Raw genomic sequence first — 17,415 nt, 5'->3', positions numbered from 1 at the left:
CAGTGACAGACTTTATTTTCTTGGGCTCTAAATTCACTGAAGACAATGACTACAGCCATGAAATTAAAAGACGCTTGCTTCTTGGAAGCAAAGCTATGACCAACTAGACAGCATATTAGAAAACAGAGACATTATTTTACCCACAAAGGTCCATCTAGTCAAAGCTATGGTTTTTCCAGTAATCATGTACACATGTGAAAGCTGGACCATAAAGAAGGCTGAGCATCAAAGAATTGGTGTTTTTGAACTGTGGTATTGGAGAAGACTCTTGAGAGTCCCTTGGACTGCAAGGAGACCAAACCAGTCAATTCTAATGGAAAGTCATTGCAAGGACTGAATAGTCATTGGAATCTTCATTGGAAGGACTGACGCTGAAGTTCCAACACTTTGACTGCCTGATGCGAAGAGTCAACTCACTGGAAAAGACCCTGTTGCTGGGAAAGACCAAAGGCAGGAGAAGAAGGGGATGACAGAGGACAAAATGGTTGGATGGCATCACTGACTCAATGGACATGCATTTAAGCAAGTTCTGAGAGATGGTGAAGGACAGGGAAACCTGGCGTGCTTCAGTCCACAGGAGTGCAAAAAGTCAGACACAACTGAGCAAATGAATAACAAATCAAGACTTTGATTTGTTACTGAGTTACTGGAATTGAATAGAGAAAATAGAAGTAACATACAATCAAATAAGTTTAAATAAAGGCACCATACGTACACAAGCAACCCAATGGAGAAAAGAAAGTATTTTCAACAAACAGTATTGGAAAAACTGGATGGTCATATGCAAAAACTCGACCCCATACGTACTTTACGTCATACATAAAAATTAATCCAAGATGGATCAAGAATCTACCTATACAATAAAAAACCATAAAGCTTACAAATACAAGAATATTTTTTGACTTTAGGAAATTTAAAGGTTGATTACAGCTTCCCTGGTAGCTCAGATGGTAAAGTGTCTGCCTACAATGCCAGAGACCTGGGTTTGATCCCTGGGTCAGGAAGATCCCCTTGAGAAGGAAAGGGCAACCCACTCCAGTACTCTTGCCTGGAAATCCCATGGACAGATGACTGTTGGCTACAGTCCATGGGTCTAAAAGAGTCGACACGACCAAGCAACTTCACTTCACTTCTATACTTACAGAAAATAGAAGGGGAATAACCTTAAAAGAAAAAAAGCCTTAATCAAATACATGAGCCTTAATCAAAATCAAAACATTGGATCATCAAAACATACCACTAAGAAAACAAAAACGTAGAGAATTCTCTGGCAGTCCAGAGAATTTGGACCTTGCCAATGGTTGGGCCTTGCCAATGGCCCAGGTTCAATTCTTGGTCAAGGAACTAAGATGTGTCAAGGCCATCCCACAAAACACATGGCCTAAAATAAAAAACTTTTCTTTAAAGAAAATGAAAAAGTAAGCTACAGACTGGGAGACATTATTTGTAAAACAGATTGTCTGACAAAAAACTTGTATGCAACATTTTAATTCTCAAGGAAATATCAATTAAGATCACAATGAAATATCATTAAATACCCACCAAAAGAGCTACAATTCAAAATGTTGACAGCATTAAGTAATGACAACAAGTGGAGTAATCAAAACTCTCACACTACTGGTGTGAGTATAAAGCTGTGCAGCTGCCACAGAAAAAAATGATCGGTATTTTCTTCTAAAATTTAAATACATATACTATAAACAAAAAATTTCACTCACATTCTGAACTAAGACTTTAAAACATGTGTTTACATCATCAGTAGAAAAGATGGAAAGCCCAGATATAAACCCACACACCTATGGTCAATTAATCTGCAACAAAAGAAGCAAGAATATACAATGGAGAAAACAGTCTCTTCAATAAGTGGTGCTGGGAAAAAAAGAACAACTGCAAGTAAAAGAATGTAGACCATTCTCTAACACCACACACAAAAACAAACTCAAAATGGATTAAAGATCTAAATATAAGACCAGATACTATAAAACTTAGAGGAGAACATAGAACACTCTTTGACATAAATCACAGCACCTACCTCCTAGAGTAATGAAAATAAAAACAAAAATAAAACAAATGGGACCTCATTAAATTTAAAACTTTTGCACAGCAAGTGAAAGCGGCTCAGTTGTGTCCGACTTTTTGCAACCCCATGGACTATACAGTCCATGGAATTCTCTGGGCCAGAATTCTCTAGGCCAGAATACTGGAGTGGGTAGCCTTTCCCTTCTCCAGGAGATCTTCCCAACACAGGGATCAAACCCATCAGTCCCACATTGCAGGTGGATTCTTTACCAGATGAGCCACAAAGGAAGTCCTTTGCACAGCAAATGAAACCATAAACAAAATTAAAAGACAACCCATAGAATAGGAGATAGGAAAAAAAAAAGAATAGGAGATAGTATTCGCTAATGAAGTGACCAAACAAGGAATTAAATCTCCAAAATAAACAAACAGCCCATGCAGCTCAATATCAATAAAACAACCCAATCAAAAAATAGGCATAAGATCTAACTAGACATTTCTCCAAAGAAAACATACAGATGGCCAAGAGGCACATGAATGGCCAGTCAGAATGGCCATCATCAAAAAGTCTAAGAATAATAAATACTGGAGAGGGTGTGGAGAAAAGGGAACCCTGTCACAGTATTGGTTGGAAAGTGAACTGGTCAAAGCTATGGTTTTTCCAGTAGTCATGTACAGATGTGAGAGCTGGACTGTGAGAAGGCTGAACACTGAAGAATTGATGCTTTTAAATTGTGGTGCTAGAAAGCAATAAATGCTGGAGAGGGTGTGGAGAAAAGGGAACCCTCCTACACTGTTGGTGGGAATGCAAACTAGTACAGCCACTATGGAGAACAGTGTGGAGATTCCTTAAAAAATTGCAAATAGAACTACCTTATGACCCAGCAATCCCACTGCTGGGCATACACACCGAGGAAACCAGAATGGAAAGAGACACATGTACCCCAATGTTCATCGCAGCACTGTTTATAATAGCCAGGACATGGAAACAACCTAGATGTCCATCAGCAGATGAATGGATAAGAAAGCTGTGGTACATATACACAATGGAGTATTACTCAGCCGTTAAAAAGAATTCATTTGAATCAGTTCTGATGAGATGGATGAAACTGGAGCCGATTATACAGAGTGAAGTAAGCCAGAAAGAAAAACACCAATACAATATACTAACACATATATATGGAATTTAGAAAGATGGCAATGACGACCCTGTATGCAAGACAGGAAAAAAGACACAGATGTGTATAACGGACTTTTGGACTCAGAGGGAGAGGGAGAGGGTGGGATGATTTGGGAGAATGGCATTCTAACATGTATACTATCATGTAAGAATTGAATCGCCAGTCTATGTCCGATGCAGGATACAGCATGCTTGGGGCTGGTGCATGGGGATGACCGAGAGAGATGTTATGGGGAGGGAGGTGGGAGGGGGGTTCATGTTTGGGAACGCATGTAAGAATTAAAGATTTTAAAATTAAATAAATAAATAATTTAAAATCTGAAATAATTAATTAATTAATTAATTGTGGTGCTGGAGAACACTCTTGAGAGTCCCTTGGACTGCAAGGAGATGAAACCAGTCAATCCTAGAGAAAATTAACCCTGAATATTCATTGGAAGGACTGATGCTGAAGCTGAAACTCCAATACTTTGGCCACCGAATGCGAAGCACGGACTCATTAGAAAAGACCCTGATGCTGGGAAAGATTGAAGGCAAAAGGAAAAGGGGGTGGCAGAAGTTGAGATGGTTAGGTAGCATCACCGACTCAGTGGACACTAATTGAGCAAGCTGAGCCTGGCGTGCTGCGATCTGTGGGGTCACAGAGAGTCAAACACGACTTAGTGACTGAACAACAATAACAAATTGGTACAACCATTGTGGAGAATAATATGAAAGTTCCTTAAAAAACTAAAACCAGAACTATCAGAAGATCCAGCAATGTCGTTTCTGGGCATATATCCAGAAAATACTATAATTTGAAGAGATACCTGCACCCCGTGTTCACTGCGGCACTATTTACAATAGGTACGTTATGGAAGCAACCTTAATGCCCGTCAACAGAGGAATGGATAAAGAAGATGTGATATATTTACACAATGGAATATTAACCATACAAATGTGTGAAATAATGCCATTTGCAGCGTGCATGCATGCATGCTCTCTCAGTCATTCAGTTGCGTTAGACTCTTTGTGACCGTATGGACTACAGCCACTAAGATTCTCCCATGGACAGAGTATATAGTCTCCCACAGAATACTGGAGTGGGTTGCCATTTCCTACTTCAAGGGATCTTCCCATCTCAGGGGTTGAACCCACATCTCCTGCACTGACAGGTAGATTCTTTACCACTAAGCCACCTTAGAAGCCAAAGTAAGCCAGACAGAGAAAGACAAATACCATATGATGTCATCCATACATGGACTCTAAAAAAAAAAAATGATACAAGGAAACATTTACAAAACAGAAAGAGATTCACAGATTTTGAAAACAAACTTATGGTTACCCAAGGGGAAGGGAGGGGGATAAATTAGGAGTTTGCGATTAACATATACACATTACTATTTCATATATGGATATATATATATATATATATATAAAATAGATAATCAACAAGGACCTACTATATAGCACAGGGAACTCCACTCAGTATTCTGTAATAACTTATATGGGATAAGAAACTGAGAAAAATACATGTATATCTTTGGATATATATATATACACATATATATATTTGGATATATATATACTTGAATAACTCACCTGTATACATAAAACACAGCACTGTAAATGAATTATACTCTAAAACAGTCAAATTTTAAAAAGTAAAAAAATTAATAAAACATGTTTTTACAGAAATAACTTATATAAGAAAGTTCATAGAAGCTTTAATAACAGTCAAAAACTGCAAAAAGCTCAGGTAGTTGTCAACAACAGAACCACAAAACTGGTATATTCAAATGAACAGAATACTATAAAGCAATAAAAGCTAATTCCTGATATACAAAAAACATGAATGAATCTCAAAATATTATGCTGCTACTTCAGCATATGACCATTTTACTATAAAAGGACTAGCCAGACCATTCCCCACATTAATTAAGCAACTAAAAAACTAAAAAAATTATAAGAATCAATGGTTTTCAGAAATTAGAAATTGAGTATCAGTCAGTACAGGATTCTGATCCCCAAGGAAAAGGAAATGAAGAGATATCTGTATTTCTCTGGTGTACTACATATAGGCAATTTCCAGGCCAGTATGTGTGGAAGGGGAACTCAAACAAAGCTTGGGAGTCAAAGAAACTGAGAGCACACTTTAGGGCTGTCGAGGTAGCTGTAATTTAAAGGTTAGATTACCAGAAAAGAAAATGCTGCACACAGAGAGCAAACTCTAAAGCAGGGGTTGCAAACATTTTCTGTAAAGGGTAGATAAATTTTCTAGGTTTTGCAGGGTACATGCAGGCTACTTGATTCTGCCATTAAAACATGAAAGCAGACAAAGACAATACAGAAATGAATGAGTATGGCTATGTTCCAATGAAACGTAGTTACAGTAACAGGTGGTAGGTGGAACTTGGCCTGTGAGCTGTATATCTGCCCACCTCTGCTCTAGAGATCTACAGGATGTCCTTAACTTTTACCTGGGTGATGTGCACATGAGTGTGAATTACTCAAGCTGAAGCTACAATACTTTGGCCACCTGATGCGAAGAGTCAACTCACAGAAAAGACTCCAATGCAAGGAAAGGTTGAGGGCAGGAGGAGACGGGGACAACACAGGATGAGATGGTTGGATGGCATCTCTGACTCAATGGACATGATTTGGAGCAAACTCTGGAAGAGCTGCAGTCCATGGGGTCACAAAGAGTTGGATACAACTTAGCAACTGAACTACAACAAATAAAATAACTGGAAAGAAATAGCTCAAAAAATTCCCCAAACTCACAGGACCAGAACAGTTTGAATAAACTGTTTCAATAAACAAGGGAAAAAATAAACTTGTTTCAATAAACAAGGGAAAAAAGCCTCTCAATACATACCACATACAGAGCCTTCAAAACAGTGTAACTTCAAAGTAGAGCTAAATTAGCCTAATATTTAAATCTCTTCTTAGACCCTGGTGGGCTTCCCTGGTGGCTCAGATGGTAAAGCATCTGCCTGCAATGCAGGAGACCCAGGTTCGATTCCTGGGTCAGGAAGATCCCCTGGAGAAGGAAATGGCAATCCACTCCAGCACTCCTGCCTGGAAAATCCCATGGATTGAGGAGCCTGATAGGCTACAGTCCATGGGGTCGCAAAGAGTCAGACACGACTGAGTGACTTCACTTTCACTTTCACTTTCACTTTATAGACCCTGCTGCTAAGTCGCTTCAGTGGTGCCCGACTCTGTGTGACCCCATAGAAGGCAGCCCACTAGGCTCCCCCCTCCCTGGGATTCTCCAGGCAAGAACACGCAATGCTTAAAAGAAATCCATGCAAGGATCTAACAGACTGCAGGTAACTTAACTACAACCCCAAAGTCTGAAAATATTTAATGAAATGTCATAAATTACCAGGTATTCAAAAACAAGGCAGAAATATATAACCCACACCAGGAGGGGAAAAACTGTCAATAGAAGCAGATTGAGAAATGACAGGATGGAATTTTCAGACAAGGACATTAAAACTAAGTTCTTAAGAAGTGAATAAATTAATGCTTACAGAGGTTAAGAGATCCGCCCAAGGTCATACAGTTAATATGCATGTAGTAGAGAAGTCATAATTCAAGCCCCTTATAATAATATCAAAACAAAACTTTTAAAATAATTCTAAAATATTCAATAAAACTAATTCAATAAAAAATATTTTAATAAAATTCAAATTTATAATTTTAATTATAGTGGCTGTTCATTTTATAAAAATATTTAATTAGGTCACTTTAAGGTACTCACTACAGTATTATCTTAAGTTACAAGAATCTACATTTCCTTTAAAATGATGATATTAACCAAACTTTTATTTTACATATAACTCTTCACAGATTTCTATAATTAAAATTAGAACATACTACAATTTTATTGAAATAACACAAAATACCTGGAGACATTTAAATGCTAAAAGAAAGTAATCACCTCATATCTAATTATGACATAATCATTTATCTATGAGTTTCATAAATGTGTAAGAATTGCTAAGACCATTTTTAATGTTAATTTGGCTTACATTTCAAAACACATTTGTAGACAAAATCATTAACTCTAATATTACTTGCATTTTCACATGACTTCTTTGGTTTCTACACTCTGAGTTGCCAGAAAAGTGGAAATTATTTGTTAAGAATAGATTTAGTTCTATTTGGTCATTTTATTTTTTGTTTTTCAAGCAAACTGGTAATGTGCTTAAGCTATCCAGCACAATTACAGCTAGAACATTAACTGACTACTCAGTAAAATTTTTATTTTATTTCAGATACAACTGGATATCAATTTTCTATAAATAAACGTTAACAATGAGTTCAATCTTTAAATGAGTTCGAATAATAAGCAATCCTTGATGAAAACAACTAAATTCTATTTGTTGAAATCAGAAAAGCGAATTTATATCACAAATGAGCTCCCTTCTGGCTTACCCACAAATAACATAAAATAAAAATTTTAAACATCAAGGTTAAAATACTCAAACTGCTTTTACCTCTGACAACAAATGACATGCTCCCCTATATTGCCCCCCACTAATTAACAAAAAAGGAACAAAAGCTATACTTAAAAACAATTCTTAGGCTGTTCTTGTGACTCAGTTTATTTCCCGTTTGCACACAAAAGTGTAGCAAAGTACAAAACACCATCACATCTAAAGAAGTGCCAGATTCCCAGCCTTAGATTCTGGTTTCTAATTTTACAACATGATAGAGGTGTCTTTCTTTGCTTTCAAAAGACTAAGACTTAGTACTTAAATCTGTAGATATGCTGTATGGATATTTAATGATACAAGCTGGTAATAAATGGGAAGGAAAAACTATTACTTTGAGATCTCTTCACTGCCTCAAACAGGAATGATGTAATAATGGTAACCACATCTACTCTTTAGGGGAAAATATAATCAGAATTATTTGTAAAATAAAAAAGAAACAGAGGTACTAAAATTATATTGTTGGAATTTGAACCAATTAGCTTAAAATAACTTGCCTAGAGAATCCCAGGGACGGGGGAGCCTGGTGGGCTGCCGTCTATGGGGTCACACAGAGTCAGACACAACTGAAGCGACTTAGCAGCAGCAGCAGCAGCAGCAACTAGCAAACGACTGAGAAACAAAGTTACAATTCCTACTTTAGGAGTGCAAAGAACTATCTCCACAGAGAAGACAAAATAAATACAAATTAAAGTTTCTCCTATTCACATATAAAACAGTGACTAAGTGGAACTCTCCTAGATATTCAAGTTAAAATTATATATAAATAATTCTTCTAATACTCTACCCCAACATTTTCCACTCACTGAGAGTTTAAATTCTAGGAAATAAAATTCAAAAAATCCAACCACTCTGTGAACACTCCTAACCAAAACATATTCAATCTCAACTCTACATATTTCAATACATAATAATTAAATCCTCATTTCATACTAATTATTTTATGCCAATTTTTAACCCTTCATATTTCTCTAGGTTTACTAAATAAATAAATCCTGTCTTCTCAGTCACATGGCAAAGGCTTTATTTCCAAAAACCTTAATTACATTTATATGTCTTCCTTGGACCCCCTCCAAGTTCAGCAAATCTGACTTCGTTTGTTGTCTTGTGTTTGACTTTTCTTTAAGTACAGTAGCTCAGGAAAAGAAAAGGCCATTGCTCTGGCTCCTGTCCCTTAGGTACCCTCCATACAATCAGTCCGCTACAAGAAGCAATAACTGAAATCCTAGCTATCCTCAAATGAGGAAGAATTTATGTTTTGTATTTTGAGCATTTTCATTAATTAAATAAGGTACAAAAGAAAAAGAATGAGTTTCAGTGCCATCTTTTATACGTGATCTAACCTCTCTGAGACTCAGTTTGCAGATCTGCAAAAATAGAAATATCATCTATCTCATGGAGATATAAAAACAAAAACATGCTACTTTTTATTAAAAGAAAACTATCACAGGTCATAAAGTCTTAAGCAATGTTGGGATCCTTGCCAACGTCTGTTCAATGAAATCAACTCCTGGGATATAGGTGCTCAATAAATATTACTTTCACCCTGCATTTTAGGAATGATTCTACCAAAAAGTGCAAACTCTTAACTTCATAAACATTTAGATTTTCATCTATATTACATATCAATCTCCACATTCAGTAATATCATCAATCCACATAAAAACTTTCGTTTAAAATTTTCACCATGTCCTTGAACCGAATGCCAAATTTTGCTAAATAATAAGCAGTAATAATAAGTATTCCATCACATACTTAAGTTATTTTAATCTCAAAAAGCATTAAAGTAACCTCCCTCCCACCATACAAAAAAAACAACCAATTTCAGATGGATAATACAAAATTAAACAACAGAGTTCAAAACAAACCCTTAAGTGTGGAAAAATAATACAAAGTGACAAAATTATTTAAAATACATGACTAACAGATCCACAACATAAAAAGAACTTAGACATATCAGCAAGAGACGTGTTATTTCACAAAATAGGAGAGTCAATGCTCAATCTCATTAGTGATCAGTGAAATAAAGTATAGATTAAAATCACAAAGCATAAATACTCACCAGAATGATTACAGTGGAAAAAACAGAAAGGCACAAGTGTTGGTAGAAGTACGATTGGTAAAAGCCACTTTGGAAAATGTTTTGGCAGTATCTCCTAAAATTAACATACATAATCACCATGACCAAGTAATTCTACTCTTAGGTGAATAGCCACCAAGAAATGTCTGTACATGTGCACGGGGAAATATATATAAAAATGTTAGCATAATGTATAATACTGAAACTCAAAACAACCTAAACATCCTTCAACAGTAGAATGGATACAGTATAGTCCTCCTATGAAACATTACCCAGCAATGAAAAGTGGAAAAAAAAAAAAAAAAACTACATCTATATACAAAAACATGGATGAATCCCACAAATATAAGATGGACAAGCAAAACATTAATCAGGTTAAGGCATACATGCTTAGATGTTAAAGTTATTTAAAAGAGCTAGATAGGGACTGCCATAGAAGACAAGAGTGCCTATTTTGGGGGAAAGGTGTGGGGTGCAGGCTAGATGTAAGAAGTCATGAGGAGGACTCCAAAAGCATTTAGAATACTTTTTTCTTTTAGCCATGTGATGGTTACACAGATATTCACTTTGTAATAATTCACTAAGCTATATGGTTTGGTTCTGTGCACTTCTGTATATTTGCATTACATTTCACCAAACAAAAGGTTGTAAAAAAGAGAGGAAGGGAAGAAGAAAGAAAATAAATAACAAGGTCACAACACTATCTGGAAAGATATCTAATATATTAAGCTAAATACTAAGGTCAAATGAAATGTAAGCACACAAAAAGGTGCTCAACAACATTAGTCATCAGGGAAATGCAAATTAAAAACCATGAGATACCACTATACACCTGTTTAGAATGCCTAAAATACTAAAATTCTTAATGCTGAGGATGCACAGCAACTGGATACTCAATGTTGACAGGAATGCAAACTGACACAGACACTTTAAAAAACAGTTTGGAAATTTTTTACAAAGCTAAATATATCTTTCTCATATATAAATCATCAATCTCCTTCTTAGTAGTATTTACCCACAACAAATTAAAACTTGCCTACACAACTGTAAGCAAATACTTACAGCAGTCTGGTTGATAATAATAACTAAGGAAACAACTCGCATGAAAGAATTTTGAGGAGTGATGGAACTGCTCTACATTATGATTTTACGATCGCTATACTGTTCTGCATCTGGCAAGATCCTATACATCACAAAGAATGACCTTTGTTGTATGTAAATTTAAAAAATAAATTGCAAAAAACTGTAGAACAAAATACTATGGTCAAAGCAATGCCACAGATTTCCAGGATATCAATATGCCAAATTTATCATAAAATTCCCCAAAATTCAAGAATCCTAAAAATATATATTACTTAATTATATAATGTAAAGAGATTATAATTCACTTAGACATTTAAATTATAATAACAACAAAAAGCATTACTTGTAAAATGACTGTTGCACTTGGTTTAGTATTTTATATACATATTTTAATCATCCAAATAATCATACTGAAGTCACTCAGTCGTGTCTGACTCTTTGCGACCCCATGGACTGTAGCCTACCAACCTCCTCAGTCAATGGAATTTTCCAGGCAAGAGTACTCAAGTGGGTTGCCATTTCCTTCTCCAGGGGATCTTCCCAACCCAGGGATCGAACTCGGATCTCCTACATTGCAGGCAGATGCTTTATCCTCTGAGCCACTAGGGAAGCCCCCCTACATTATGTAAAGATATGCTCAAACTTCCTACATTTGTAAGCTTAAAATAGATCATGAATATTTTCTATTTTTCAGGTGCCCACATAACCACAATTATACAAAACAAAGTTAAAATATACAACTTCTGTCCTCAAGGTGTTTATAAATCTAATTAGCTGGCAAACATATGACAAAGTAGGCAATTTTAAAACTCAAAAACAATAGCTGAGTAGTAGAAACATGGTTAGTGTGAGTACCTTATACTAACAAAATAATTCTAATTGCTTCCTCCCATCCCTTGTATCATCACTGTCATTCATTTCACTTATATATAAAGACATGTGTGTGAACAAGTATACATGCATATATACACATATACAAACATAAGCAAACATAGTCAAAGTGTTACTATTATTTTAAACTTATCTGTTAGAGCAATTAACCACAAGAAAAATAAAAGTTTTATTTTATCTTCATTCTTTTCTTCTGCAATGCTTTTTCTTCTGGATTTCTCATCTATAGCATCCTCCTGGCCTCTAAAGAACCTTTTTTAACATTTCTTGCAAAAATGATCCACTGGCAAAAAATTCTCTATTTTTCTCTGATGATCTTTATTTCTCCTTTACTTTTAAAGTATAATTTTACACAGTACATTATTCTAGGCTGGTGGCTTTTTTCTCTCAATACCTTAAATATTTCATTCCACTCTCTTGTTTGCATGATTTCTGAGGAAAAGCCAGATATATCTTTGCTCCTCTATAGGAGGAGCTTCCTCAGGAGTTTTTTTTCCCTTTATCTTCAATTTTCTATAATTTGAAAATCATATCCCTAGGTATAAGGATTTTTTTTTTTTTTTTTGCCATTTATCCTACTTGATGTTCTCTGAGCTCTCTGAGTCTTTGGTTTGGTATCTGATGTTGATGTAGGAAAATTCTCAGTTGTTATAGTTTCAAATATGTCTTCGGTTCCTCTCTCTCTTCTCTGGTATTGCCAGAATGCTTGTGTTGTACCTTTTGTCGTCAACCCACAGTCCTTGCAATATTCTGTTCTGGGCTTTTATTCCCCCTGGGCTTTTTCTCTTTGGTTTCCAGTTTTCAAGAATTCTACTGATATATCCTCTTGCTCAAAGACTCTTTCCTCATGCATGTCCAATCTACTAAGAAGCCATCAAAAGCACTCTTTACTTCTGTTAGAGTTTCTTTTTTCTCTAGCATTTACTTTCAGTTCTTTCTTAGAATTTCCATCTCTCTGCTTATATTGCCCACCTGTTCTTGCATGTTATCTACTTTATCCATTAGCACTCTTAGCATATTAATCACAGTTGTTTCAAATTCCCAGTCTGATAATTCCAACTCCCCTGTCATATCTAATTCTCATGCTTGCTCTGTCTCTTCCAACTGTGTCTTCTGCCTTTTAGTGTATCTTGCAATCTTTTTTTTTTCCTTGACAGCCAGACATGACACACTGGGTAAAACAAACTGTTGTAAACAGGTCTTTAGATATGTAAAGTAACAGTGAAAAAGTTGGCTTAAAGCTCAACATTCAGAAAACTAAGATAATGGCATCCGGTCCCGGTTTGCTCCATGGAAGAAAAACTATGACAAACCTAGTCAGCATATTAAAAAGCAGAGACATTACTTTACCAACAAAGGTCCATCTAGTCAAGGCTATAGTTCTTCCAGTAGTCATGTATGGGTGTAAAAGTTGGACCACAAAGAAAGTTGAGCGCTGAAGAACTGATGCTTTTGAACTGTGGTGTTGGAGAAGACTTGAGAGTCCCTTGGACTGCAAGGAGATCCAACTAGTTCATTCTAAAGGAAATCAGTCCTGAATATTCATTGGAAGGACTGATGCTGAAGCTGAAACTCTGGCCACCTGATGCGAAGAACGCACTCATTGGAAAAGACCCTGATGATGGGAAAGACTGAAGGCAGGAGCAGAAGGGACAACAGAGGGTGAGATGGTTGGATGGCATTACTGACTCAATGAACATGAGTTTGAGCAGGCTCCAGGAGTTGGTGAATAGACAGGGAGGCCTGGCATGCTGCAGTCCATGGGGTCGCAAAGTGTTGGACACAACTGAGCAACTCTGCATTCAGATGCTTGCATCTTTCCTTTTCTCCTTTGTTTTCCGTTTCTCTTCTTTCCACAGCTATTTTTAAGGCCTCCCCAGACAGCCATTTTGCTTTCTTGCATTTCTTTTCCATGGGGATGGTCTTGATCCCTGTCTCCTGTACAATGTCACGAATATGCAGATGACACCACCTCTATGGCAGAAAGTGAAGAGGAACTAAAAAGCCTCTTGATGAAAGTGAAAGAGGAGAGTGAAAAAGTTGGCTTAAAGCTCAACATTCAGAAAACGAAGATCATGGCATCTGGACCCATCACTTCATGGCAAATAGATGGGGAAACAGTGGAAACTGTCAGATTTTATTTTGAGGGGCTCCAAAATCACTGCAGATGATGACTGCAGCCATGAAATTAAAAGACACTTACTCCTTGGAAGGAAAGTTATGACCAACCTAGACAGCATATTAAAAAGCAGAGACATTACTTTGCCAACAAAGGTCCATCTAGTCAAGGCTATGGTTTTTGCAGTGGTCATGTATGGATGTGAGAGTTGGACTGTGAAGAAAGCTGAGCGCTGAAGAATTGACGCTTTTGAACTATGGTGTTGGAGAAGACTCTTGAGAGTCCCTTGGACTACAAGGAGATCCAACCAGTCCATTCTAAAGAAGATCAGTCCTGGGTGTTCTTTGGAAGCAATGATGCTAAAGCTGAAACTCCAGTACTTTGGCCACCTCATGCAAAGAGTTGAGTCATTGGAAAAGACTTTGATGCTGGGAGGGATGGGGGACAGGAGGAGAAGGGGACAACAGAGGATGAGATGGCTGGATGGCATCACTGACTCAATGGATGTGAGTCTGAGTGAACTCCGGGAGTTGGTGATAGACAGGGAGGCCAGGCATGCTGCGATTCATGGGGTCGCAAAGAGTCGGACACGGCTGAGCGACTGAACTGAACTGACAGTATCAAGAATGATAGATCCTAGTCCTATAATAAGGTCTCAGTCTTTTAGAAAGCCTATGATCCTGGACTGTGAACTTCACACACACTTCTTAATCTCCCTGCCATCAGGTGGGGCAGGATGGTTAGAGTGAACTGAAGTTGTATATTTCCCTTCTTCAACATTTAAGACTGGAGCAGTTATAGTTGGGTATTTCCCTTCACCCACATCAGTTCAGTTCAGTTCAGTTCAGTCGCTCAGTCATGTCCGACTCTGCGACCCCATGAATTGCAGCACGCCAGGCCTCCTTGCCCATTACCATCTCCTTGAGTTCACTCAAACTCACGTCCATCGAGTCGGTGATGCCATCCTGCTAGGCTCTGATAAAATTCAGTTAGACTCTGGTAAAATAGTTTATCCTAGAGGGCAAATCTTGTTAGGAAGAACAGAATGTTCTGGCACATCTTAAAATGGTTCCCCTCTTTTCCTTCATCTGTCAAAAGCATGAGGGGATTTTTCTGATATACACTGAGAGAATCTGGTTGAGACACAACAGGTAAGACTCACAAAAAGTGTGGGGCCTCTGATGATTCATTTCCCCTGGAGTTTTTAACTCTTACAGTTGCCCATACTGAGCCTTCAGTAATTTGTGAACCAACTCAGGTTTCCCTACACCAGCACTGGTTCCCAGCAAGGCTGCTGTTCTGGTGAGCTGTGATTCACTGCAGTCTCTATTAGTCTCTTCAATTTTAAGGGCAGTGGCTTGCTTTGTGACCTCTCTGTACTAAAAAAAAATTGTTGATTTTTCAGTGGGTTTTAAGTTTTATTTGTTGTCAGGTTGGAATGGCAGTTTCCAAGCTTCTCACATGCCATACCAGAAACCAGAAGTCTGCATTTTAAGAAATGTTTTTCTATACCACAAGCTTAAAAACTTACACAGAATAATAAAACACATGCAAATTCAATATCATATAGAACAAAACTGTGTTGCATACTCCGTAAATTACTATTTTTCACTTTCTTCTTATACTGCATGTATTTTTATTTCTAGTCATGCAGCCTAGATCAGATACATCTTAAATAGTTGAATCTTCCAGTTTATCTGTAAAAATCAATATAAAGTTATAAAGTATAATACTTGACATATATGTTCCTAATAAACAATAAAATATTGCTTACCATTTTGATGCCTGTGGAAAATGTCCCTGGTTTTACAGGTTTAGGTTTTTCAATTTGCATTTCCAATTGGGTAGATCTATCTTTATGCTGAGCCAGAAGCAGAGCAACGGGGAGATCAGAACTCTCCTGTAAGAGAAGTTAAAGAGCAGTGTGAAAGTTAAAAAGAAAAAACTAAAGAGCAACCAGTCTTTTATTCTAAATTATGCCTTTCCATAAGCACTTGATGTCAACCTAAATATTCACTTTATGGAGAACACTTTACAAAAAACTTTAACATTCCATAATAAGAAAAGGCTGTTTTAGACTCATAAATCAAAATAACCTACAAAAATGGATTTTTATAAAATCCACATTAAAGACAATATAATAGGGTCTTATTTCATCTAGTGAAACCAACCATATATTTATTAAAATAAAAAAAATTAGAAGCTAATCACAAAGAGAGTAGTACAAAGTACTATAACCTAGATCAGATGTTTATCTAAGACACATTCTTTTAACCAGTGAATTCAGACTGGCTTGGAATTGTTTCCCATTAGATTTCACCTGAGGCAGTTTGGAAATGATCCTTGTTCTGTTTTCTGTACAATGGAATGATTGTTAAGTACAACCAAAAGTACATTTATTTTCTCCTTTATTACTCACTTTTATAAATTAAGTCTAAATTTTTTAATTAGCAAAATAATAGTAAACATGTTTAATATCTTATATTGACACTAAAACAGGGCCACTATCTATACAAATCTGCATACACACATATTAATAACATCATCAAATAACTAACTCTTATACATAAATGTTATTTATCCTATTTAAAATGAAGTCTTCTTACATGTTTAAAGTGCTACACAGCTAAGATCTAAACTAAATGTATCCAAGGCATTTTCCCTTCTGAGATGTCAGTTAAATAAGAACACAGAAACACATGCAGAAGGAAACCAGGAAGGAAGGAGATCATACACAAAGAGACACACTGCTCTCTGTATCAGTAAACAGAGAGAAAGGTACAAATACATTTCTATCTCCTATACCAAAGTGACCTATGAAAATAAAGTCATCAAATGGTCTAACAGATTTTTAAAATAGTAACTACCCAGAGTTTAATCCTGAAAAAACTATGTTGTTAAACATTCTGTAATATAAAAGCGAAGATATAGTAGAACCTATTTTCTTTCCAAATCCAACAACTTAATATTTGGGGGCACACATATGGCTAACGAATATATTTAAAAGACTTGTTTAAAGGTTATAGCACAGAAGAAATTCAAATAACAAGCCAATTATTTCAACAGCATCATCCTAGAATAAATCTGTTTTTCAAAACTTTGCAACAGAAGTGGTTTGCAAAAGCAAATGTTTTAAAGGTGAAAACTTTCAAAAGTAAATGGAAAAACATAAATTTTATTTATAATGCAGAACTTTATTAAACAGCAAAATTCTTGAGACTTGGTTTTAGCAATAATGAAGGAGAATGAATAAAATTCTAGAAGAATATACTTGAATACCTCTCATATATTCTACAACAAAGCATTAGTAATACATTAATCATAGTATTAGGACTTTCCTGGTGGCTTGGGAAGTATGGCATTACTGTGAATTCCTGCAGCTATTTGAGATTTCCATTAGGAATTTTGTAATAAAATGTCAACTTAAAGGACATTTTAAATGGGCAGTGGCCCAAAGTATCTTTTAAAATCTCTTACTATCTTTTCACATGTAAAAACTAATAGAAGAAAAATAAATTTTCTTGGCTAAAAAGCTAAATCATTGCTTCCTAATTAATAC

The 17,415-nt window shown here is 36.2% G+C and overlaps 1 protein-coding gene and 1 non-coding gene across 4 annotated transcripts in view; one reads left to right on the top strand and one right to left on the bottom strand.

The window, feature by feature from the left end:
* The window catches only part of MNAT1 (MNAT1 component of CDK activating kinase), a 233,937-nt gene that overhangs the window by 128,101 nt on the left and 88,421 nt on the right, over positions 1-17,415 (bottom strand). For 2 of the 3 annotated variants that reach the window (XR_008199997.1, XM_052646731.1), the window contains exon 6: positions 15,631-15,756. Coding sequence is in view for 1 of the 3 variants with exons in the window: in XM_052646731.1 (XP_052502691.1) it covers positions 15,631-15,756 (126 nt within the window). In the remaining 2 variants the exon portion in view is untranslated. Of the gene's footprint in view, positions 1-9,745; positions 9,840-15,630; positions 15,757-17,415 lie in introns of all 3 variants that reach the window. The other variant, XR_008199998.1, reaches the window with a different exon arrangement.
* TRNAC-GCA (transfer RNA cysteine (anticodon GCA)) lies at positions 6,144-6,216 on the top strand. Its single transcript has one exon. It is a non-coding gene; the product is annotated as a tRNA-Cys (tRNA).

The sequence above is a fragment of the Budorcas taxicolor genome, chromosome 10 (genome assembly GCF_023091745.1).
Source record: "Budorcas taxicolor isolate Tak-1 chromosome 10, Takin1.1, whole genome shotgun sequence".
NCBI classification, from domain to species: domain Eukaryota; kingdom Metazoa; phylum Chordata; class Mammalia; order Artiodactyla; family Bovidae; genus Budorcas; species Budorcas taxicolor.
The sequence above is the reverse complement of the archived record's forward strand: the minus strand, read 5'-3'. Positions and strand labels throughout refer to the sequence as shown.